Source organism: Nasonia vitripennis, chromosome 3 (genome assembly GCF_009193385.2).
Source record: "Nasonia vitripennis strain AsymCx chromosome 3, Nvit_psr_1.1, whole genome shotgun sequence".
NCBI classification, from domain to species: domain Eukaryota; kingdom Metazoa; phylum Arthropoda; class Insecta; order Hymenoptera; family Pteromalidae; genus Nasonia; species Nasonia vitripennis.
This window is the reverse complement of record NC_045759.1, coordinates 7,127,718-7,151,451: the sequence shown is the minus strand read 5'-3', so window position 1 is coordinate 7,151,451 and position 23,734 is coordinate 7,127,718. Positions and strand designations below refer to the sequence as shown.

Below are 23,734 nucleotides of genomic sequence, written 5' to 3'. Positions count from 1 at the left end.
CACCTGGTGAATCTTGGACTGCCTATCCAATGCGCGTTTCCTCAGATTCTCCCACCTCGAATTAAGCAACGACATTTGCACGCGCACCTCATGTTCTTCGTCTTTTTGCAGTCCACCTTCGGCGAGTAGTCTCTCGCCTTCTTCCAGTACTGCCCCGACACCATCCTGATGTCGCGACAATTCGACCAAGAAAGATTCGTGTTCGTGAAACTGTCGCTTGAGTTGATCTAGACTCGAACCGGGATCGGCTGCGTGATTCAGAACATCCTCGGCCTCTAATAGCCATGTGAGCACCTCTTCTAGGGCTACTTGGTAACCGCCTAGCTCGACTGATACATTGGTTGCCAGACTTAAGGGGCGAGAGGTCGCCGGTTCGAAGACTGGGAATTGAGGGAAGGATACTGTTGCTTGCTGTACATCAAATGAAAAATTATAAATATTCTGAACATTGCACATGTTAATTTCATTCACAATTGATAAAATACCAAATTTTTAATGACCTCTATTCCGGGTGTCGTGACGGTAGAGCCTGAATCACTGGCCGCTGAAATGTCGATTCCTTCGATGTCTTGACCAGAATGAGGTAGTGATTGGAACAAGCATGTCACATACATCAGTATCGATTTCTTATCGGGTACCGAGGTGTTAACGTCTAAGGAATGATAAAATCGTTAATATTTAAATAAAACTAACTCGGAGAAAATTATCCGGAAAAAGTGATAGAAATCGATGTACGAACCTTCAGGATCCAGTAGCCTTTCAATGCACAGATGTTCCTGTGCCAATCTGAAGGCATGGTCGAGTCTAGCGTTCGGATGCTTCCGCGCAATAGCGTTGAAATCGAATAAATGCGGTCTCCACCTGTGCAATAGTGCGTTAAATGCTAATCCGTCCGACCAGGAGGTCGTAAAGTTTTTTATGTCGACGCCTTCGTAATTCTGAAACGTTTATAAAGACATTTTGTGTCTAATCGACAGAAGATAAAAATTATTTATTCATCACTAATTTTAAAAATCGTATACCTGTACAGTTTGCCGGCACCATGCGAGCAGCGTTTTCTCCAAATTCGTCTGCTGCAACTCTGTCATTAAGTCTTTCAAGTGATAATGTACCTGTTGGATAAATTTGACAAACAGTTATTAGCGACGTCATGTAAACTTGACAAGTTATTAAAATTTCGCCGGGAAATACGGGATGACGTGCGCACCTGCCAGTGTAAAATAATGCTCCAGACTAAGCCGAGCGTCAGTTTTGGATTTCCATCGACTATATCGTTACTGCTAATATTGACAAGCTTTACCTGAAATAAACAAGTTAAAAATATCAATACCTTATAGCCGAGGATAAAATGTAACGATTTTATAAAGGAAATCTAAAGTTTGCTCACATTATTTTGTTCCAGTATTTGCAACGCTTTATTTACATTGTTCAAGTGGTGAACTCTCATACGCCCTCTTTCTCGTCTCTAAAAATAAAAATCCAAAGTTTTGCATACGCACGTCTTACTTTTTCTCTCTCGCGGATTAATGGCATCCGTATATTTTACTTACGTATGACTTGGAAGTTAAAACTTCCAAGAGTGAAAGCAACCTGTTTCCATCTCGCAGATCCAAAAACAAATCACCGATCGGCTCGTGCTGATTCTGAAATAAAGAAAATATTGCAATGTTTAGAAACTACTCTCCAGCAATGTTGATAACAGTTGGCGAAGACACGATAAATTAAAGTAAATTTGCTGTAAAATAGAGAAAAAGATAAAAAATTTGTAGGTAATTTTACTGATTAAAAAAAGCACGTCCTACATAGCAGTGAAATAACTGCCGCCTCTTAGTCACAATATCGACGTATTTAGGTTTGCAATAAAAGTCGTGGAACAACTAATACGGGCTTATATGGAGTCAATAGAAAAATGTTTGCTTATCTTACACATCTACTCTCGAGCAGAGATACGCCTTGTTCGAGATATATCTATAAGTCTACCCAAGCAATTAGAAAAAAAGCAGAGTTCTCCTGAGTAAGAAATTAACTGTTCAAACATTTATTTGTAGAATGTCCGATTACTCGTTCCGAAAGAAAGGCTACAATTATATTCCTCTGAATTTTTCGTTCGCATAACACGCACACAGTATGAAAAATAAAAGATGCGACTCACTTTTAAAAGCTGTGAGTTTATCCATTTGGCGAAGGTCTTCTTCTGGACGTCCTCTCGCTCGTCTGCAAAATAAACAAACCGTCGTTAATCAATCAAGATTAGGTATAAAGAAAAAAGAAATTTTAAATATTCTGCAAAAACAAAAGAAAACAAAAATCATAGCCACTTTCCCCTAATCGACAATCTCCTCCACCGTCCTCTTTCATTTCCAGAAATTCAAGAGCACAGCGGTACAATAACCTCCCACACGCATAACAAAAGGCCAAACTGCAGCTGAAACTCGGTCCCTTTAAATTTCGACCGCTGCTCGAGACGTTCCCGACGCGCGTTATACAGTGTGTTTATCAACAAACGCTGCTCCGGCAGGTGACGCGCCAAACAACACAACAGAGCCGAGTATGTGTGTGTGTGTGTGTGTGTGTAATATAGTGCGGAGGCGAATAGAATGAATGAACGTTGTAGTCGGGGTGGCTAGAGAGATGAAAAGAGAGGACTTTGAGAATGGAAGGTGAATGGGACGACGAGAAGAGAGAGCGAAGCTGATGCTTGGGTAAATAAATGCGGTGCAGTGCGGTCTATTGGAAGATTTAATTAATGTGTGTGTTACGCGTGCGCAGTTTTATTATTGGTTCGAATTATGTGAAGGGAGAAATAGCTGTTTGGACATTTCGAAAGCCACGTTTGATTGTTTATTTTAAAACCGAGTCACTTGCGTGTACGATTAAAAACAGTAATTTCGTTGTACACGAACGAAATGAAATATCCCAAATTAAAACACACACACGCACACACATAGAAAAAAAAGTCTGACGCTCGCTTCTGTCTTCAATAAGATCCCGCATGTGGCGTCGGCGTAAGTAAATACCGGTGCCAGGAGGGAGGGAGGGAGGGAGGGAGGGAGGGAGAGAGAGAGAGAGAGAGAGAGAGAGAGAGAGAGAGAGAGAGAGAGAGAGAGAGAGAGCAGAGCAGCCTCCGCAAGACGAAATGATGGTCTATTTTTGGAAAAGCAGCGTGTCTTTTTCCAGGCGTCGCCGTCTTTATAACCATAGGCAGAGCTTCACAACACACACAGTTTACTCTCTCGCCCTCTCTGCCTCTTTCGTTCCTTCCAAAGCTATCGGCGTCGAAGAGGGACACGAAAATAACGTATATGCCGGCGGTTATAAGTTCGATTCGTGTGCGCGTGTGTGTAGGCGACGGAGGGAAAAAGGGTGTCGCAAAAGGGAGAAAAAGGGTGTCGCAGCGCAAAGAAGCGGATATACGCGTAAATACAGAGAGAGAGAGAGAGAGAGAGAGAGAGAGAGAGAGAGAGAGAGAGAGAAAGAGAGTATAAAACTCGGAATGCGAATTGAGATGCGCACGATCTGCGATGGAGAATGAGCGAATCGTTTTGTTTTCGAAGACTGGGGTAATAAAATCATTCGTTGCGCTGAGGCTATGAGGATTTGTACGAGAGATTTTCTGCTGTGTGTGTGTGAGCGAGGTCGATGTACGAGCTTGTGGGAAGTGAGCAGGATTTGAAGTACAAAATAGAAAATGCATAGGAATAATATAATTTATGTATAAACATTCTTGTTTGGAATTTTTGAAGAAACGGTATACCGAACCATTTATCACGTGCTAAGAAAATAAATCACGCGTCGGAAATAAGCTCTAAATTATTTTTGAGCGCAACGCGAAGTATTTTATTATTTATAAATAAAAAGCTTTAGTACTGACTTTATAAGTTAAGCATACATCCACCGAACCCACACGACGACGACACCCCATATCTCAATGACTCGTCAAACATCACTCAGCAGCGGCAAAGCAACTCGAGCACGACTCTGCGCTATAATAATAACACCAGCAGCGACAACATCAGCGCGCGCAGTGATCACACACATCGCTGCATTCTCGCGCGCGCGACAACAATTGCAACGGTCTCCGCCTCTTCTCGCGATGGTGTCGTTGTCCTCTGGATATAACGTATACTATTCCCCGGTTAAACGAAACGAGCGGCCCTTTTTTCACTGTAACACAACGAGAGACGACAACAGCGATGAAAACGAATGACCAAGCGCTCGCCGCGCGGCCAATATTTAATTATGCGCGACGGAGGAGGAAGAGAAGGAGTAATAATGCGCGGAGGGCGACAAAGGCGCGACGCGCGATTTATGCGGCCAATTTCGAGGCTTCCATACAGAGAGAGATAGAAGCTTTGAGCTATGAACGCGTTATTGGAATTCTGGGAGGGATTCTTCGGATGTGTTTTAGTGCCACAGGGCTGGGGAGCTCTCTGGTATTCGCGTTTGCTATGTGACGCTTGCACTTGTTTGTGGTTATGGATGTGTGTGTTCGTATACGTGGAAATGAAATGGTTATTCTAGGAGGATGTGTGGGAAGGAAGGGGTTGCATTGTTTTAACGAACTTTAGGTTTTCTTCGTTTCAAATTTTTAAACGAGCAATTAATTACTACGAATAATAGATGTTTCGAGTTTTAATTTTGCATTAATAAATATCTATGTGTAGAAGGAAGAGCAAAATTAAATCGATAGTCTCTCTGCAAGTCATATTAAGCGCGCACCAGAACTTCGACATATAGGTACCGGGGCAAAATATGGATTAGTTTCCAAGAAGTTTCTTTGGCCCGAAATTCTAGTCAAAGTGTATAGAACCCTGAAACTGTTATACAAAGTTAACGTCACGCGCGTGTGTATAATATATATATATATATATATATATATATATATGTGTGTATAGCTTAATAAACCGATTAGTTTGCCTCAAGAAACCAGCAGCAATTTTGCCCGGCATTTTTAGGCTTTTAGTGATTTATGACTCAGATATCTCTCGCTATATAGACATGGAGCTTGATTGCCTGATGTCCCTTTAAATTTTTATTTTTCGCAGCAATATTGGACGTTTAAAAAGTCTGCGCGTGATTAGAACAATCATCTCTTAGCTGGAAATATGACAGACGTCAACGACTACACTATCATCTTGAAATCTTCAAGCCAATCGACAGTATTTAACAACAGCAAATTCAGCAATTATAAACACTGTCACTGAGTTTTTGAAAACAATGAAAAAGAGCTTTTAAAAGATTTAAAGATGAACAGACACAAAATTACAAACATTAAAACACGACCTGGCACCGAAACTCTTCATCAACTCTTAATCGCTCTGACCGAGATCCGCCGACTTTTTTCCATTTCTTTTGTCACGTCGCATTGTCTACGTAAATAATATACAGCAGGTCTGCGCACACTTTTTCGACGGAGAACACGAGGTTCATTGTATTGATACACGCATACGCACAGACGCCTATCCATACGTTTACGTAATACAACGGAATTACTTCGATTCTGACCAATGATGATGATGGTCGACCGGCGTGAATCGTTTTACTGGCGGAACTTTTTCTTTCTCGTTCTCTTTCGCTCTCTCGTCAAGGACTCACAGCTGAAAAAATTTTATGCGTTTGCATGCGCGCGTGTTTGAGCTCGTAGGATTGTCTCTATCGGTGAATGCTTCTGATTTTATCTGGAGATTCAAATCGTAATGTCTTTTGATGTTAGAATGAAAGCTCTTATTTGCTATTTACGTCGTAAGCGGTTTGAAGTGATGCTTGTATTTGGAAAATAATATATTTACAATTGTAGAAAATAAATTGATGAAACTTTACATCGACTCTTATAAAAATGAAAAAATATTGCGTCTAAACGTTTCTGCGACACGCCTACGGTTTATTTACCAACGTGCTCTCGAATTACGCACAACACACGTACACACGCGTTGCATTCTTCCAACAACCGGTAAGCATTGCATCGTGGCTGCAGATAAGATAGTCGTCGCGTTAGATAACGAATCTCGCGGAAAATCGAACACCGGTACATAATATATCCACGCACGTTCAAAACGAAAAAGGGCTTCGACTTTCGCCCTTTTGCCTCATCTATGAGCGACGACCGGTGTACGGAGCTTTTGTGCTTCGATCTATTGTCGGCTTGCGCCGGTCTATATTTAGAGTGTGTATATACTGTTATAGTGTGCGCGTATGGCGGGAATGGATCGAGGGGGGGACTGACTGACTGACGACTGTGCGACTGGCCGGTTAGCCGGTATAATAGTCGAGTTTGTTTGGTTTGGTTCGCCGGTGCTGCGCTTTTTTTTGCGTTAACGGGTTTTCGCGAATTTCGGGATTTGAAGATGGATGATAGGGTTAGTTTTGTAAACGCCTGTTCTGGGAAAAGTTTAACGCGGTTCTGGGATGTTTGAAAAATTAATAGTTCGCTGCATCCGTGAGATGTGGGTCGCGATGGTAATAAGGATACGAAGTATAAAGTAAAGTTTTGAACGATTTGTTAAAACGCATATACGAAAGGACTTTCACCGCGAGTTTTTGAAGCATTTTAAAGTATACCTTCAACGTGTGGGAGTAGCAATAGAGAAAAGTAGTACAAATTTTAAATAAATCAAACATGGTGTGCGTAACACCGATTTAGATCGTTTGACATAAAATTACTTAATTAATATTTCTTGTACGCGTATAGCTGCAACGAATTTCAGAATTTCGACTTCGTAATTGTTTACCGCAGATAAACTTTATCTCACTCTAAAATTGATCTATCTATCAATCGCACGAGTAAAATCAACCGTTTCGTGTTCTATCTGCGTTTTTTGCACAAATACGACAGTTTTTTACCAACCGTCTGCCGCACGTAAAGATTTGCGTTGCATAAAACTCATCTTGAATATGTAAATTCAACCCGTCGCGTGTACAACATACTCGCAATTGAATCATCTTCGCTTCGATATGACTCTTGGAATACTGCTTACAGGATAAAAATAAACAATCCAGCAGCTATTAATTAATTCCCTCGTATCTGCTTTTTACATCAGGAAGCTAAGAAAACGCACTGCCAGAACATCTTATTTTCGCCGGGAATAATCGCGGTAAAAAACGCGCTAATTTTAGAAGCAGAATCGTAAGTTAATATTTACGAAGTCGAATAAAAAGATTCAATGACATTCCGGTTCTCTCCCGCCCGAGAGATCGAGCGCGAAAATAAAAGCAAAACTTGTCAATTACAGCGTTTCGATGTATCCTTGAAAAACTTGCACACGTACGAATGTTATATACCTGTCGCGGTAAAACAGAAGTGCATTACAATGCAGAGAGCTTATACCCGATTATGACATTTAAAATAAAGACTTCAAAATCGTTTGATGCACACACACACACACACACACACACACACACACTAGGGAATTAAAAATCGCGTCTTATCTCAACGCGACAGATAAAGCCCAGCTAATTGAATCTCTCCGATTAAAAAATCGCATCTCTTTGCCGTTTCATAATAATCCACTGCACACTTATCTCCCGTTGAAAACGCCCCTCTATTCTCTATTTTTCTCAGCGCAATTAGTACGCTACAAATTGCTCTTATCGTCAATATTTACTCCCGGCATCCAACCGCCGGGAGCATCTTCCCCCTCGGCCAAAACAAAACCCGTCGCACGTCTCCTCTCTCGCAACGGTGCACCGAGACATTCCATCCCACCCACGCACCGACGTGGGCGCGAGCCTTTTATCTCTCTCTCTCTCTCTCTCTCTCTCTCTCTCTCTTCTCACATTCCGCTTTCTATATCATTATGCATATCCCGCGGGAAAAAATTGTAGCGCGGGAAGCACAAAGATCGAGAGTGTACGCACCTATGTAGACGACTTCCATCTTGGAGTCGCGCCGATGCTTCCTCCGATCGTCGCTAAAAACCCGACCGATCTCCTGTCACTCGCATATACGTGTGATAAGACACTCTCACAACGATCAGCACAACAGTACGCGTGTATGTAACCGAAACGATCTTCAACCGCGCACTACACCATCGTTTCGCGCGAAATCACGATTTGCTTTGATCTGCAGCACAGGAAGAAGAAAAAAAAACGACGACGACGGTCCTCCGCGCACAGCGACGACGATCGAGGAGAGTTGAGGTTAGGTCGTCCAGCGTCGTCCGTCCTTGTCTCGCGCGCGCGAGCGGCGGTGACGACACTTGTTGATTCTCCGCTGCGTTGAATGTATATACACCGTGGCTACTCCTGCTCGTGTGTATACGTGTATAATAGCAAAAGGACGACCGGGACGTGCGATAGGAGTCTCTAGATAAGGATCCGAAGCTGCATATGGCAGTAGCCGCCGCAGCCTTTTCGCGGAGGACCCGTCCGCCACTCCATGGCTATCCTTCTTCTTTTTTCTCTGTCAATGTGTGTGTGTGTGTGTGTGTCTCTGTAATGTAGTCACTATCCGATAGAATCCTCGCTTATTCTACTACACAGCTAATACACTGATGATACAAGAATCTTGTACTTTCGGGACGACTCAGTATAACGTATACGTAATAAAGTACGCGCTCGAAAAGGGCGTCCGGCGCGCGCGACGGGACTGCACTGGCACGACTGGCTCTCTCTCTCGCTCGCTCGCGCGAGTAGACACACGACGAGAAATCTGGAGTGTTGCTTGCTACTGCCCCTCTCTCTCTTTTTCGCTCGCTCGGTTGCTCGTCGCGCCATGCCACCGCGGCGAGTGTCGCTCGTTACTGCTTTACTTTTTTGAAACGTGTGTGTGTGTGTGTGTGTGTCTGTTTTCGAACACTCTAGTTTCGAGTTCGCGGAATACAGGATCGATGGGTACAGCGCTTTCTGAGAATTTTTCGCCTCTTCCGGCATTTAATTTTCCTGCTGCGTTCTCTCTCTCTCTCTCTCTCTCTCCGCGTGCATTTCTTCCTCCTCTCTCCGGAGGTGTGTAGGTATACACACACTCGACCCTTTTCGGAGAGCTAATGCATTATTTATTTACCACAACCAATATGCCGCGCGTATCCGCGTTCCTCGCACAAAAATACATGCCGTAGCTCATTTGTTTACATTATACGCGTACTATAATATATATATATATATACATATACATATACATATATATACGGATCTCTCTCTCCCCGCAGGACGTCACGCACGGAGCGACGTCTATATAAGCGCTATATATAGACACCCACGACTCTCTCGCCCTTGCGATCGGAGAGAGAGAGAGAGAGAAAAGAGGAAAAAGATCTCTCTCGTGGCATATGTCCCTTTATGTAAATAAAGCGCTGCCGGCCTTGCCGGTACTTTTCTATACGTATATACTTATACATGTACAAGACACAGTGCCTCCTCTGTCTATCTCTCTCGTTTTGGGCCGATGATCTGGCAACGGCGCGACGAGTGTTGTACTCTGAATGACAGTGCGTCGCGCGCGCGCGTGTGCAAGTTCGACGAAGTCGTTGCGCGGCGGCGAAGAACGGGTTGAGAGAGAGTTGGCGATTGTATGTGTGCGTACAGTATATACAGTAGGGGGTCTGGTTCGCGCGCAGCCTTTTTGGGCCCGACGCGAAAAAGTTGAGGTTTTTTTGCCGCCCGGCAGCCCTCGGTTACCAGGAGAACAGAAGGCGGACTGACTGATGCTTCTGTGTGGTTTTCTTTGGCGCTGAGGCTTTGGGGGCCAGTCTCGGGGACTTTTTTTTTTAACTGAAAAAGTTAATGTTTGTTAGCAGCTTTCACCGAGTTTGTTAATTGAATTAGATAACGAATCTCGGCGTCGTTTACGCGTTTATGAGGTACGCGATTCTGTATAATTATTCCAATTGAGCCTATTTACGGCCGATATTTCAAAATCATTTTCCAACGAAAATAAGCGACCGCGGCGTAGACACCAACATTAATATATAACGGCCGGCGTTTAAAAGAAAGTGAAAGTGGCGCAGCGAGAGGATTAATTAGAGGAGGTCGGAGGAGTCAATAGATTCGTACTAATTCGAGCGTGATTCAAGAGTGGAAAATCGTTCTTTGATTCGTGTTCCGTGAATCCTTCACCGATCCTTGTGTACATACATTCATCGATTCTGCCAATAAAAGATTTCTGGGTCGTCGATCGAAGAGTCATAAAAATAACGCTCGATCGACCACCAGCCTCCCGACCGGCTTAAAGTCATAATACCGACCCGAAATCCCACCGCAGCAATAAATTCTCGGTACGTATGTACCATTCGAGCTACATCAAACATCTCTGCGTCCTTAATTGCGCAGCAGTGCGCGGAAATCCGGAAACCGATAATTCGGCTTAAGTCGCCGATTTTCCCGTATACTGCAAACCCGAGTGTGTACGTACATTATTATACCTTGTATTTCAGCTCAGGATGATTGTTTTCGCAATTAGAGGCTCCGAGGTGTGGGTATAGGCTACTGCATCGGCTGAACAATCAACTGACGGGAGGAGTGAACTGCAATAGTGCCGATGGGGCGTCATTGTTGCGGGTGATAATGTTTCCATTGTCGAGGAAAAGGCCAGGTGGAGAACGCCATGAATCAAGTGTATGTGTGTTTTTATATAGAGGAATTTGTACTGTGACGCGGCGTATTTCTACTTTTTAGCTTGAGAGTCGATTGTTATCGAAGATACAATGCATCGATTCGCGAATCGGCGTGTTCTTATTAGTGTCGATTGAAATCGATTTTCTTGCGCTCAAGCTAAGTGCTTCATCAAGATTCAAGGGTCTCTCGACGCGTTCGTTGAATAAAATTAAAGAGTGTACGAAACGTATAATTTATCTTTATCGACTTGTCGAATTAGCTACAAACTTTTTTTTGCATTGTTTCGTATCAATGAATGTACTTCAGGGTTCGGTAAAAATTACTATATTTTTATTCTTACTAGTAAACTCGTAATCTTTTAATCCCCATAAAAGTCCCTTGCCTTCTTGCGCTCTCTTATCACACCCACTCTCCCTCCCCCTTCCTCCAAACGACAGCGAAAGGGTTTCACCTCCGCAAACTCACATATCAACGCCCACACCACATCCCGTACACACGCACGCATACTCCGCAGCACACAATACAGTGGCGGAGAGAAGGGGGCGAGAGTAGGAGAAAAGTCGGAGAGAGGCGAAGGACCGTGTAAGTCCCAGGTAGGCACAGGTGAACAGGCGCACAGGAGCTAGCAGGAGGTCGACTCGTGCCCGGCGTAAGGCCCCGTTTTGCGGACTTTATACTTTCTATATTCCGACCCGTCTGCAGGTATGGCTATACGCGCGCAGGTGGCCGGTGAGGAAATATGAGTGTATAGCCGGGAATTTTGAACGAGCGACGGCTCTTGGATGGCTGTGTACGCGGGTGCAGATTGTTTAGTAGTTTTTTCTTCTTTAATTGGAATTACTTTATATTTGCAATATTTTACTTAGAGAAAAATGTCGAGTCTGTAAAATAAAAATTAATTAATTGTCGAAATGTACTTTTAAATTGTTAAAAAGCTTTTGCATCCTCGCTACTATATTAATAGAAGCTTTTAAAATAAAAAGTCTGTTAAGAAAATAATCGCACGTACAACGATATGCACACACATTGACACATACAGCTTATAGCTGTACAAGAACGGAGCAGAGGACCCAGGGTTGCTATTTGGGTTTTATTGCACCCGACCCACTACCGACGCGACGCTCCCCAGCAGAGATGATCAGGCACAGGGCCTCACTTCTTCAAGAACCGCAGACCAGCCAACACATCAGCGGCACAACAAGCTTTTCTCTATTTTGTTCACATAAAGTTTATTCAGTGTATTATTCATTCTCTAAAAAGTGTCACAATTATATTTTGCTCTTTTGTCACTAGTTTCTGTATTAACTCTGTAGCACGAACTCGGCTGTATTATTCAAATAAAGTCTCTTAAATAAATACTACAGCGCTTCCATTTCGCCCAACAGAAATATAAACGAAACAAAGCTCTGATAATACAACATTTCTGTATCAGCAGATTACTTCGACATAACGCTTTCAAAACACTCGACGGCCTCCCTATGTTAGAACAGCGAATTTTTCGGAGGGAGCCCATAATACCGAGCGATTTTAAAAGCTATTCTCACAAAGAGAGTCTCAATTTGTTTACTCACACTTGACATGGGCGACTTGATGCTCCAGCGGCATCCGCTCGGTCTCCGGATCTTCCGGCGGTACGTGCACGACCCATTTGATAGTCCTGGCTGACATCTGCGCGTAAAGAGAGAGAAAGGATGAAAAATTGAAAGAGCAGATTGCGTTATCGTATACGAAGAGAAAACGATGCCGATGAAAATTCAATTTTTCTATAATTTTTTATGTGATTCCGTTGCCGCTAGGATTCTGCAATGATAAGCGAAACGTTAAACGATGTAAAATTATTTGATGAAAAACCGCGAACGGAACTGAAATTTCTGATGACAAAACTTTCTCTGCGTGTATATTTACGAAATTCGCGCGTAAAAGTCACGTAAGTGGAGCGTCTATTACTTACTCGGCTCTTATAGTGTGAACTCCAAGAAGCGCAAAATTAAATTTAAATGTATTCACGCAAAAAGAGTTAAACGTGTTTTTGACGCGAGCTGATAAGCGCGCAAACGGACATTCTTGCAAGAATCAACAAAATTATTACCGCGACCTCAAATTTCTTTTGTTTATTGAAAAGTAAGATTTTTCTTTGCGCAAACTTATGATTCATACTCCGCATGTATGCATTTTGTAGAAGTAAAAAAAGTCAATTATTTAATATACAATGTAATATTCACCTCAGGTCCATTTTTCCTGTCCCTGTCGGCTGACTTGAGTTTTTCCATCTTTCAGCTGTGCTGTAGTCTTCAAAAATCATCATCGAATTTACCTTCGCCCATAGTCACTGCTCCTCAACCGCACACTATTAACAATAAAACAGAACTTAAAAAAGTGTCGTAAGTACACATCAGCAGAATTTATTCAACTAATCAAATATTAGAAGATAAGAGGAGTGTAAGTGACAAGTTGTAAAAACAGTAGAATGTAGATGAAGTCATGATTCTAATTCGTAGTAATACGGTATGATGTCAGAACAGAACTATTATGGTTAATAAGCAGGAAGTGAATTCTTTCTAATTCTTATTCTCTATATCACACGAGACGACAGTCGAGAGGTCACTGCAAAATTTTTAGTTTATCTTAAAAATTGCTAACGTCCCGATGCACAATTATAATTACGCGATAAACGTGTCTCTGATTCATCGAGTCATTTTCTCAGTGCAAGCTGTATATAGTGACTTTATGACTCAAAAGAATTTTTATTCGAGTTTCGCACCGTTTAACAACTATAAAATCGTCGGTACTTTTATGAAGGTGAAAACGGCTTTTCACTAACACCATCGGAGCCCACAATGACCATTAGCAATTCTTTCACAACACAGCGAGTAATTTCTGTAGCAAAATAATCACCACACGCCAGACGTCATTTCGAAATTCGCATATTAAACGTTAAATTCCAACTTCAGCATCCACCCACTGACACAAGTTGCCACAGCGATTTGCAAGTTTTTCCGTTATCACACAAAGTTTCGATAATTCATTACCGGCACGCAACAGCTCCCAAAATCAACGAACAAAACTTAAACACGCCCCGATCTCCCCGCGCATCGGCAAATAAACACACTCGCTTCCCCCAAACACGCGGTGAAAAGCCCGACGCCACTAAACACGTCGGATCTTCGGCCGATAATAACAGAACTAAAGTTCCTCTCGTTCAGGCACCCACGCTCGCGCGAGTCCACTATACTCCGCATAGATAAAGCGCGAATAAACCGCCCGCGCAGTCTCTGCCTTTATTTTCGTTCGAGTGCGCTCTGCCGGTTTGTCGAGTGTGTTGTACACTGCACAGCTGGAGAGAGGGGGGGGGGGGAGACGTCTGGATTGTTGACATTCTTTTGTTTACGTATATTGTCGTTATTATTGTCGAGCAACTGATGGACCTACATGTATTATATTGTATCGAAGTCTCGAGTGAGGTTCGCGTGTTATCTGTATGTATTAGTGGATTATGCAATGTGGAATTTACATGTATTCGAGATTTAGATATGGAGAGAGGACGTTATTCGAGAAAAAACGCCTCTGACGATGACGATGAAAAGAGCAAGCGATGGTGTTTTTTGCTGCAGAGACTTAATCAAGCAGAGAAACGTGTGTTTTACGCGAGGTGTTTTTCACATTATCAATCCGTGATAAAATCTTTATACTAATAACGTGGAATCCGTCACACATAATGGCTTGTTGTACTCGGTATATTATATCAGTGTTGAATAATACTTTGTATGTGTTTGGGTGATAATTCGGAATTTTCAATGGAAATTGACACATGTATGTCGCGTATTTAGTTCGATTATCACGATAAGCAAAACGTACAGTACTGGAAAGAAGTAAGCAACTACCGATGAGTCGACTGAGACCCTGCCACAATCATATGATATCTCGAACTCATTTCACGCATTTCGAGAAAACCTTCGAAAAAAACGCACGAACCAAGGTTAACCAACTTTCTCGGGCTTTGTTTACACCGTCACTCTAACCTTTCACCGCGTTCACTCGCCACAACGTCTGAACCTTCACCTTCAACAAAAACACACCATCAAATCACTCGAACACGCCAATAAACGAGAAAAAAAAAAAACATAGATCAAGACTCCGATGGCCAACTGCTTGGCTCTTACCGATAAGCCGATCCGATCCGTCGTGAACCGGCGCCGCGTCTCTACTAACACACGCGGCTGAATCGCCGCGCACGGAATCCTCGTGTTCTCGAGAGTTTTATCGGTGATTTCTCGAGTGCTACTTTCAAATAACGCGATTATTGCGTGATTTACTGCGTCTTCGCTCTCTGTATATATGCATGTATATGCCCGCGCCGCGCACTTGAATGAAATTAGAAAAAGTCGGCGCACGCGCTGCGCTATGGGATGGGAATTCGTCGAAGTGACCGTTATTTTACCGTCAAAAAATGATGAGAGCGACCTCTGGCGGAGAGCGTTTGAAACAGGATTTTTCGAACACACGTGCGGAGTTCAGAGGTTAAGTTGGACATTGCACGCGCTGTGTTGTTTTTGTTGGGGAGAATTAGTTTTTTGAGGAATTTCGCGAAGAAAGAGGTGTGATTAGCAATCATGTATCTGATGTACTATCTGGACACCAACGGTGATCGTATTTACACGTTGAAGGTAATTTTTTTTGGAAAATTTGAGCGATTTTTGTTTTGTTGATATGGAGAGGTTTTGGGAGGTTAGTTTATTTTTGGAACTTGTTGCTTTTTAGTGACGATTGATTTTGAAAGAATTATTGCTATTTAAGGCAGAAGTAACTTACCGTTCAAAAAAAATGTATGAACTTTTTATAAGTTATCAAGATTTTTACTATCAAACTGTCACAAAAATCTATTTATTGTTAACGAAAGTTATTTATGTTTCATGTGTTGGTTTGACTTTCAATGATACATTAAGCAGAATTATTTAACTTATTTTGCTAATTTTAAGTGACAAATTCAAGACGTACAGACCTTGATATTTATAACCTTGACTCTGCGCAGAGATGAGCAGATTGTCTCTAGAGTCCAAAGTATGCTATAAAAGCAACAGATTGGTCGAAACATTTAAATAAAAAGATAGAAGCAGGTTGCGTACCCTCAAGAAAACATATAAGTAACAAGTAGTACAAATCTAGAATAAAAATAAAAATTAAATTTCTTTATTCAAATCGTTTGTAACTATTGCATAATTAATAAAAATAAAATTTTTGTTTACAGAAAATGGATCCGTATGGAAAACCAACACTGTCAGCACATCCTGCTCGATTCTCACCTGAAGATAAATACTCCAGGGAGCGTATTACTTTGAAGAGAAGATTTGGCTTACTGCTCACACAAAAACCATTACCATCCTATTAAGAAATCTAAATTAAGTCTAGTTTAATTATTTTTGTATTATATATTATATAAGAAAACCGCATTGAAGGATCTAGTTTGTATGTGTAAATCATGCACAATTGTACCAATAGCAGTCAGTAAGAATGTGATTTATAATGCAAATTAAAACTTTATTGAATTTATAAACAATTTTTTTTTCATTTTTGCACTCATTACTTTTACCTTGTAATAGTAATAGGAAATAAATTAGTGAATAAACAAAAACAATTGAAATATATATTTACATCTACAACTGGTACAATACAGATTCCAGTGAAGAATAATTCAGACCATTTTCGGTGTCTCACCTTTTATGTCTGAACACAGTAGCCAGTACGAACATATTAGACAAGATATGTTATACAGTTTGTCTTAATACACCTATGACCTGATCATTATTATACAAATTATAAGCCCATCTGCATATATACATATTGTTTTTAGTTGTATACATATTTACAAAATCGTTCGTAATTTTGCATAATGCTGAAATTGATCCACTATAAATTAATTCTTGCAAAGAAGTAGTATTAAAAAAGTTCATTCAATTATAGGATTGGGTTTTATGGCTCAAACAAACTGTTTTCACTAATACTTCTTTACATTGATTATTATTATGTTATGCTATTGCCATAGATAAAAAAAGAACATTTTTTCGTGATAAAGAATATTCCTATTGAGTATTATATGTGCTATGTACATAAGGCCCTAAATATTCTAGTTGGAACTGTAAAAAATTATTATTCTCAATACAACGCGGCATGGCAACAAGATTCATATTACATATCATTTATAATTTAAAATGTAAAAACTTAAATGCGTATGTCAACGTCCGATTAATCGTTCAGCCTTCCACGCATTTTTAACTGACTAACCTTCCCTTATACATGCTAAAAATATTAACTTTATAATTTTAGAACGATCTACAACTTTTAGAAAAAAGATAAATGTCTGATAAGAAACGCAATGCTCAAATTTAACGGTGCCAGTTCTTACCTACAAATAATATCTCAGTTTTGAAAAAGATATACATGATGGAAATGTATTTAAATTCAAATCAAATAAATAGATTTAAAAGTATTTATACTCAGAATTAGCAATGCTTCGTATTGTTATTTAACAAAAATAAATTATTTATCAACATTATTTTTCATAGAAATTTATACTTATAAACGTACACAATAATTTCATCGTGGTTTATTTTGACTCGAGAAGAAAGCTTGCAAGCTGTTTTCTTTGTCGATAAAAAAGCAAAGGTCTAAGTTAAAAAGTACTCCGCATCAACTGTTCGGCATATTCGATCTCTGTACGGTCCCTCGAAATCTCCGTCGAATTTAAGAACAATGGACCCTCGATTAAGAAAGTGAAGCCCATTAAGTCTTAAATACAACCTTAGTATTGTCATATGCATGCAAAGTTAGTGCCAGATTGTAGTTGAACACGAAATTTAAAAGAAAAATGTCGATGGTATTCTTTATCTTTAGTTCATCTCGGCGGACATCGAAGCGGCCGGTAGTACATGAACTTGCTGAGCTTTGCTGGCGTTGTAAACTTGACCCGGGCTGAATGGTTCGAGTCTTGGTCCGGCCCCGGTTCCTATCTCGTTCTTTCGGGAGTTATCTGCAGCATGAATCACGCAACGAAATGTTAATGAAACTTCGAAAGTATGTTCGTAAATAAAAAACTATACGTACTTGATCTCGAACGCAATTATTTCAAAAGTATCAAAGTAGTTACTTTTTCAAAATCATACGTTTGGTAAGTCAAAGCTTTTTTTAACTCAAAACAAAAAATCAAAGTCCAAAAAATCACAAGAAAATCCAAACTTCGTTACCGTTCTTGAGCTCGACGGCCGCGGGTATGTAGCGCGACAGCCTGACCACAGGCAAGGGCAAGTATCCGCTCGTGAGAGGCATGACGTCCAGGGTGACGCTCTGCTTTTCCAGCACCTCGAGTGAGACGATGCCAGCCGTCCGTCCACAGACGGCCCACATGGTTTGGTCGGCAAGTACCTCGTACATGAGCTGTGGCGGCGCGTGATGATGATGATGATTGTTCGAGTTGGCTGTGGGTTGATGCATGCGCGTCACGGTCAGGCAGAGGTGGCACATGCTGCCCGCGCGACAGAACTCACCGCCACCGCCGGCTGCCTCGACCCTCGATGACACCGTGAACAAAGTCTGAGGAAGGTTCTCGGTTATGCGAGTTTTTTCTCTGTTTTTATGCGAATACACGGCGTGCTTGGGTTAGTGGACGTTGTTACTGACGGATGGGATGTATTACGAGATTTTTGACGGGAGGTTGTTTCACATATAACTATAGGTTAATTTGCTATATTAATTGGTGAAGAATAAAAACAAGAGCACGAAAATCACTTCTCTCGATACGGCATTCATGGTAAGGTACTCACGGAATAGTCGGTGACGTCGAAATTGCACCAGTAGACGTTGCTCTCCTTCTCGACCTTCTCCATATCTCGTATATGAAGCGGATCATCGACAATGTCTTTACTGTCCTGTTAAAACCAATCAATTAAAAATAAGCCAAAGATCTCAATACAGTCCTTTCTGAAAACAAAAATAAAATTACATACCTTATCCCTTTCGGTCTCGTCGAGTTCTTCGATATCTTTGATGGCGATGTATTTTACTCGAAAGTCCGTTTTGATAGGAATGGTAGATCTATCGTCATCATTGCCGATCTCTACCTCCCACATGAACGAAACGGACATACCATTTCCAACAACGAGCTTTAGGCCGGCACTGGGATTTAGACTGCGAAAGTGTACGTCAACCGAGGTACCACTAGTCAGTTGGGGCTCAGTCAGCTGCAACAACTGACTCGACAGACCTGTTACTACTATCTGTAGGAATTTGCGACGTTTGGCTGTGTGCAGCTTCATGGTTGACATCAAAGGTGCGCCAAAGTGTAGGCTTATACTTTCTTCCGAGCCCCAGGGACATTGAATATTAAGCTGCGAATATAAATTACAAAGTATGGTTATAAAAAAGTCAATTTTTAATAAACTATAAAATCATTGAATAAGGCTCACTTTGTGTTCCATAGATGACGAATCCTTCTTCGGCGGTAACTCAGCTAGTACCGTCAAATTTAGCTTTGTCGTTTCGAAAGGCTCACAAGGTGGTACCGCCATTTCGAGCTCCCTCAGCCCTGCTGCAGCCTGAGTCTTTACTCCTCCGTCTTCTACCCTCGACAGTGTCATTCCTCTCGATGTTCTGAGTTTTAATTTCGAGCCCTCATTTATCCTGACGCTACCACTCGATATCACCAGCTCGACGCTTTGCGCCAGACCCGCCAGCAGATCCCGAGCGCAATTCAGCGCGATCGTTGGTTGAGTTTTAGCAACCTGTCAAAGAAATTCATATTCTTTATGAGACACACAGATAATTTAACAAAATTTTAAATTAGCATATCAACGATTACTAACCGAATAACACAGCCTTGGTTCCAACACGGACGACAGAAACTCCAGCTTCTTTTCAACGACGAGAGACAATTGACTAACCCTGTAGTAACCTGGCTGCTCGACTCGTTTTGTCAACGTGAATCTGTTGATACCCGGCTGGAGAGTGAACTCTTCAGATGTGGCGAGAGCCCCTGCAAAGTCACCTTTGACGTTCATCGAGGGTTTGCGGTGCTTTACGCTATCCGAGCGTTTAACCGCATTCTTCGTGCTCTTGCCAACGTGAACGTTTGCCGAGCCGATACTCTTATCCTCTTTGAAAACAAGGATCGAAGAGACTGGAAGTTGTAGGAGACAAGGGTCTACTGGATTTGAATCTTGAATTCGGCACTTTAACAATCTAAAATGATTTATTAACTTTGAAAAAAATTGTCAAAATTTTATGCGATAAGTACTCGAAAACTTACAATTCTATGCCAGATTCTGTATTTTTGGCCCCTTTTCTTTTAGTGTTAGGCTTCTGCACCTCCTCAACCGAGAGCTCAGCTCTCGTACAAGTCACCGGCCTTGGCAGCAGACTCTTAATCACCACCTCAACCTTCACCTCACAATCCTGAATGACCTTGTCAGTAAGATTCACCTCCATCTCTAGCACCACAAAGCTATTCGACATCTCGGTGAGCAGTGGTTGCGGCGCGGTAAGCATCTTCGAATACCCAAGCATCTCGTCGAGGTAAGAATTTCGAACTGTGAGATGAAGGTGTTTAGTACTGGCTATCGCGGCGCAGATCTTGGTGTAGCGCTCGACGTCGTCCATCTTCTTGTAGCACTGGGCGAGCTCGTGCTGCGTCTGTGCGGCCAGGTGAACCCATCCTTCGCTGCTGTAGGTCTGCAGGGCGTCCAGGAGAAAGACAACCGCCTTCTGATTCTCGTTCAACTCGCTATAGAAATGCGCTAGCTCTTTTCCGATCAGTCGCGCCGACCTTATGCGGCCGACGTGCTTATATGTGCCCATTGCTGAAAAAAAAAATCATACGTTTAATGCGCATTACTTTGCTGCTTTTTTAACAATGTAACTGCAATACTTGATGCATGAAAAGAACGTTTTAGTGGTTTTTTGCTCGAGAAGAAATCGATAAATCAATACGACGGCTGAAGAAATTGCCTAGAAAATCTCGCAGAGGTAGGAAAGTAGACATAACGAGTTTCCGATAATAGCTGCAATTGGTAATAATAACTTTCCAAGAAATACTTTTTCCTGGTGCACGTGCACATGCGTTTGTTTCCTTTTATCACACAATCAGATAATATATAGAATTTTTTTCACAAAAAATTGAAAACATACCTAATTCCGTGTGATACAGGTACTGTTTCCTAAAAGCCTCTTTGGACGACAAAGCTTCCTTGAGCTTATCGGTGGGGGTAGGTTGTTTCATGGAATCATGATCTGCGGGTTCCGAGTCGCCCATACCCGCGATCAGGTACACGACGGTGTGGAGCTGCTCGCTCGTTGGCTCGTTGCCAGGCATCAGGCCGCACAGTTTACCCAGACTTTCCAGCTGCAGTAAACGATATTTTAGATTTTTGGAAGATAAATATTTGCACTTTACGTTCCAGAAGCTCGTCTACATTAATAGCAAAGTTAGAAACACTAGCAAGCATGGTTCGCTTACAATTTGAAGCTTCAAATTCAAAAAGTTAATTTTCATTCTAATAATCATATATTTTGTTGCTTCTGAGTGCAAATGTAAACAAAGAATATTTCTTTGCTCTGTTGTCATGGACGTAAAAAGCGTGAAACTGAAGTAATTTATGCTTCCAACGATTCATGACTCATTAAACGCGAGGAACAATTAGTTGTATGCGTAGTGTACCTTGTCTCGTGCGAGCGCCCACAAACTAGCTGTATGTAACGAGCACAGGTCCAACAGCTGACTATTATCTATGCTAGAGGTCGATGATTGGCACGCGTGTAATACTTCTAATGCGCAGAGGAAGGCCCAGCACTCGACTGAGCCTTCTGGCCGTTGGATTTCGAGTATCCGTAATTCGTTTATAGTGTCATGTACAAAAGATAAACAGCGTTGTGCAACCTGATGAAATTATTGTTTCTTTAATTTATATAAAAGGATCAGCATGAATCAAGCGAAAAATGGTACGTACTTCCCAGGGTTTGTTTAATGAAAGTAGCATAGCACACTGTCTACCAAATAGATAGCTCCTGAGGTCCAGAAGCGAGGCTTTGCAGTCTGCTATCAAGATTCTTGTGTGATAATCTATACTATTATTAAGATTGACTCCCGTCCAATTGTTCAAGGGAGTTTGAAACGAGCTTAGCCACGTTGGAGTATCTAAAAAGTATTCGTTAATTCACCATTCTTGTTGATCATTGCACTGCATGAAAGTATCTGTGTTGCTTACCTCCTACATTAGTGTTCAAGACAAACTGTGTAAAAAGAGCATCCAGTTCATCGTACTGCACTAATGCTTCCTCGAACAAACCTAACATTTCTAAAACAAAGGCGAGCTCCTCCTGAAACATAATTTATTTTAATGAATGAATAAAGTAAATTATAAGTAAGTGAGACGCAACAAACGGCACCTGAAGTAAAAAATAATGGCAAAAATTCCAGCCTGCTTGATTTCTCTTCTCCCTGTGATCTCTTATTATCTCTTCAAACTTTAAAAGCGTTCGATCGTAGGCTGTCAGCATTAAATGCCTAATACGAGTTATTAAACCTCTCCATGACTCAGCAGAGCGAGATTCAGATTTTATTGGGTTGATGATTGACAGACATCTATTGGAAATGAAACCTTACATAAGCTTTTCTGCTGCACGAACACATCTTTATGTACTAAAGTATTTATTTATACCTGTCTCCATGTTTGGATGCAAAATCACTGCGAATCTTATCAAGTACAGTTGTTCTTGGTAGTAATTTGTTACTTTTTTTAATATCATAGGTTTCTACCAAAACTATCATCCAGTCTTGTATTCGAGCTTTTGCCAATGTCTTCAACCAAGAGTCTATGTCATCTCTAAGAGATGCCTTATAAACATCGACATCCTGTAATGCAGATTCTCTTAGTACAATTAAAACCCAAAACATTGATGACAGAGAAATAATGAAACTCATGTATTACCGAACATTCGCTCCAGTATGTGTGAAATATAGGCCGTTTAATGAGGTGAAAGTCTTTCTCCGATGGCAGAACCTCCTGGGTAAACGGAACGAACGTTGCCCCAAGCTTGACCTGCCTGATCGGCCTATCGAACGATCTCCTCCACTCGACGGCATCTGTAGGTAATGACTTGACCAGGTTGTTTGCCAAGGTATTAAACAGTTCTTTGTCTCCTGCATCTAAAAATAGAAACACATACAGTTGTAGTTATCAGCTTACATAATTATGCAAAAGTTCTAGCAATGAAAGTTTTTGTTAACCATCGGTTATTAGCAATTCCGCACTGAATGAAAACAGATTCCTCAAAGCAACGCATACGCTTACATAAATGCCTCTCACTTATATATCACCCAACAATGAAAGTATTCAAAAGAATGCGACGAACGAGAAAGAGGTAAGTAAGCTCAATCAATAATCAGCACACAATCACAACTGCTGTGTCACTTCTGCTCTACATCCGCGAATCCTTGATCAAAAAAGAAATCAATCAAACGTCAACAACAAAGAACGAACAACATCATTTAACAGCAACACAAGCAGGCGAGAACAGCCGCAGAGAGTCAATCGGTCAGTCAAAAACATCCGCGGAATTTCCGTGGGCGTCTCGATATCAACACAAGGCGATATACCGCGGTAGAAAGAGGAGAAGAGAGGAAAGTAGATCGAACGGGCGTAAAACGAGGTTATGCGCTCGCGAGGTTATAACACAGGTGTTCGATCGAAGGAGGACAGCCTCCCCCAGGAATCGGTGCTTTTCATTCTCGAGATAATCCAAGATAAGGACTCACAGGTGACGATCGGAGTACAGTCCATGAAGCCGTCGCTCGTCGTCCGCTGTTCAGCGATGTTCGCAGCAGGCGGCCCTCCATTGCAATTCATCTCTACCCTCGATCATATCACGATTGTGAATGTTGTTCTATTCTCTCGCGTCTGATATACGATATACTTATATCCGTCTCTTGATCGTGTGTTGTGTATATATTATACTTGTAGCACAGAGAAGCGCTTGTTTTGCCCGATCTTTCTCAGCTTTTTCCACTCGACGTCACTCGAAGGAGTATATATAGCGAATCCGCACTGCTACCTACTACTGATGTCGCGTAGAGAGAAGGAGAGACTGACTGTTGGAGGTGTGTGTACAGTACCTCTAGTCTTGATATTGCGCTGATGATACG

At 41.6% G+C, this 23,734-nt stretch overlaps 3 protein-coding genes across 20 annotated transcripts in view; 1 reads left to right on the top strand and 2 right to left on the bottom strand.

The window, feature by feature from the left end:
• The window catches only part of LOC103317445 (dystrophin, isoforms A/C/F/G/H), a 218,745-nt gene extending 203,903 nt beyond the window's left edge, over window positions 1–14,842 (bottom strand). For 9 of the 17 annotated variants that reach the window (XM_031926602.2, XM_031926610.2, XM_031926616.2 and 6 more), the window contains exons 1-11: window positions 14,709–14,842; window positions 12,771–12,895; window positions 12,120–12,216; window positions 2,153–2,214; window positions 1,551–1,643; window positions 1,388–1,465; window positions 1,208–1,300; window positions 1,023–1,112; window positions 740–938; window positions 486–652; window positions 4–411 (exon numbers count right to left, since the gene is read on the bottom strand). In XM_031926602.2, the coding sequence (XP_031782462.1) occupies window positions 4–411; window positions 486–652; window positions 740–938; window positions 1,023–1,112; window positions 1,208–1,300; window positions 1,388–1,465; window positions 1,551–1,643; window positions 2,153–2,214; window positions 12,120–12,216; window positions 12,771–12,818 (1,335 nt within the window). In that variant the 5' untranslated portion in view covers window positions 12,819–12,895; window positions 14,709–14,842. Of the gene's footprint in view, window positions 1–3; window positions 412–485; window positions 653–739; window positions 939–1,022; window positions 1,113–1,207; window positions 1,301–1,387; window positions 1,466–1,550; window positions 1,644–2,152; window positions 2,215–7,854; window positions 8,662–12,119; window positions 12,217–12,770; window positions 12,896–13,309; window positions 13,329–13,443; window positions 13,838–14,403; window positions 14,423–14,708 lie in introns of those variants that run through there. The other 8 variants (XM_031926608.2, XM_031926609.2, XM_032598540.1 and 5 more) reach the window with 6 other exon arrangements.
• Window positions 14,843–14,911: 69 nt separating this feature from the next.
• On the top strand, window positions 14,912–16,190 carry LOC100122891 (H/ACA ribonucleoprotein complex subunit 3). The gene is made up of 2 exons (XM_001606448.5): window positions 14,912–15,212; window positions 15,794–16,190. The coding sequence occupies exons 1-2, from the start codon at window positions 15,159–15,161 to the stop codon at window positions 15,932–15,934; spliced, it is 195 nt and encodes a 64-aa protein (XP_001606498.1). The 5' UTR covers window positions 14,912–15,158; the 3' UTR covers window positions 15,935–16,190.
• LOC100122904 (trafficking protein particle complex subunit 10) lies at window positions 16,176–23,671 on the bottom strand. 2 transcript variants are annotated; one of them, XM_001606461.6, is made up of 15 exons: window positions 23,348–23,671; window positions 22,521–22,738; window positions 22,251–22,444; window positions 21,979–22,174; window positions 21,798–21,909; window positions 21,540–21,727; window positions 21,251–21,469; window positions 20,722–20,935; window positions 19,844–20,393; window positions 19,401–19,776; window positions 19,005–19,319; window positions 18,546–18,926; window positions 18,363–18,467; window positions 17,787–18,132; window positions 16,176–17,572 (listed from the first exon to the last, which is right to left on the bottom strand). In XM_001606461.6, exons 1-15 carry the CDS (start codon window positions 23,436–23,438, stop codon window positions 17,433–17,435), a joined length of 3,645 nt encoding a protein of 1,214 aa, XP_001606511.2. In that variant the 5' UTR covers window positions 23,439–23,671; the 3' UTR covers window positions 16,176–17,432. The 2 variants fall into 2 exon arrangements, with proteins under 2 accessions (XP_001606511.2, XP_016839238.1); XM_016983749.3 differs by lacking the exon at window positions 17,787–18,132.
• Between the last annotated feature and the right edge of the window lie 63 nt (window positions 23,672–23,734).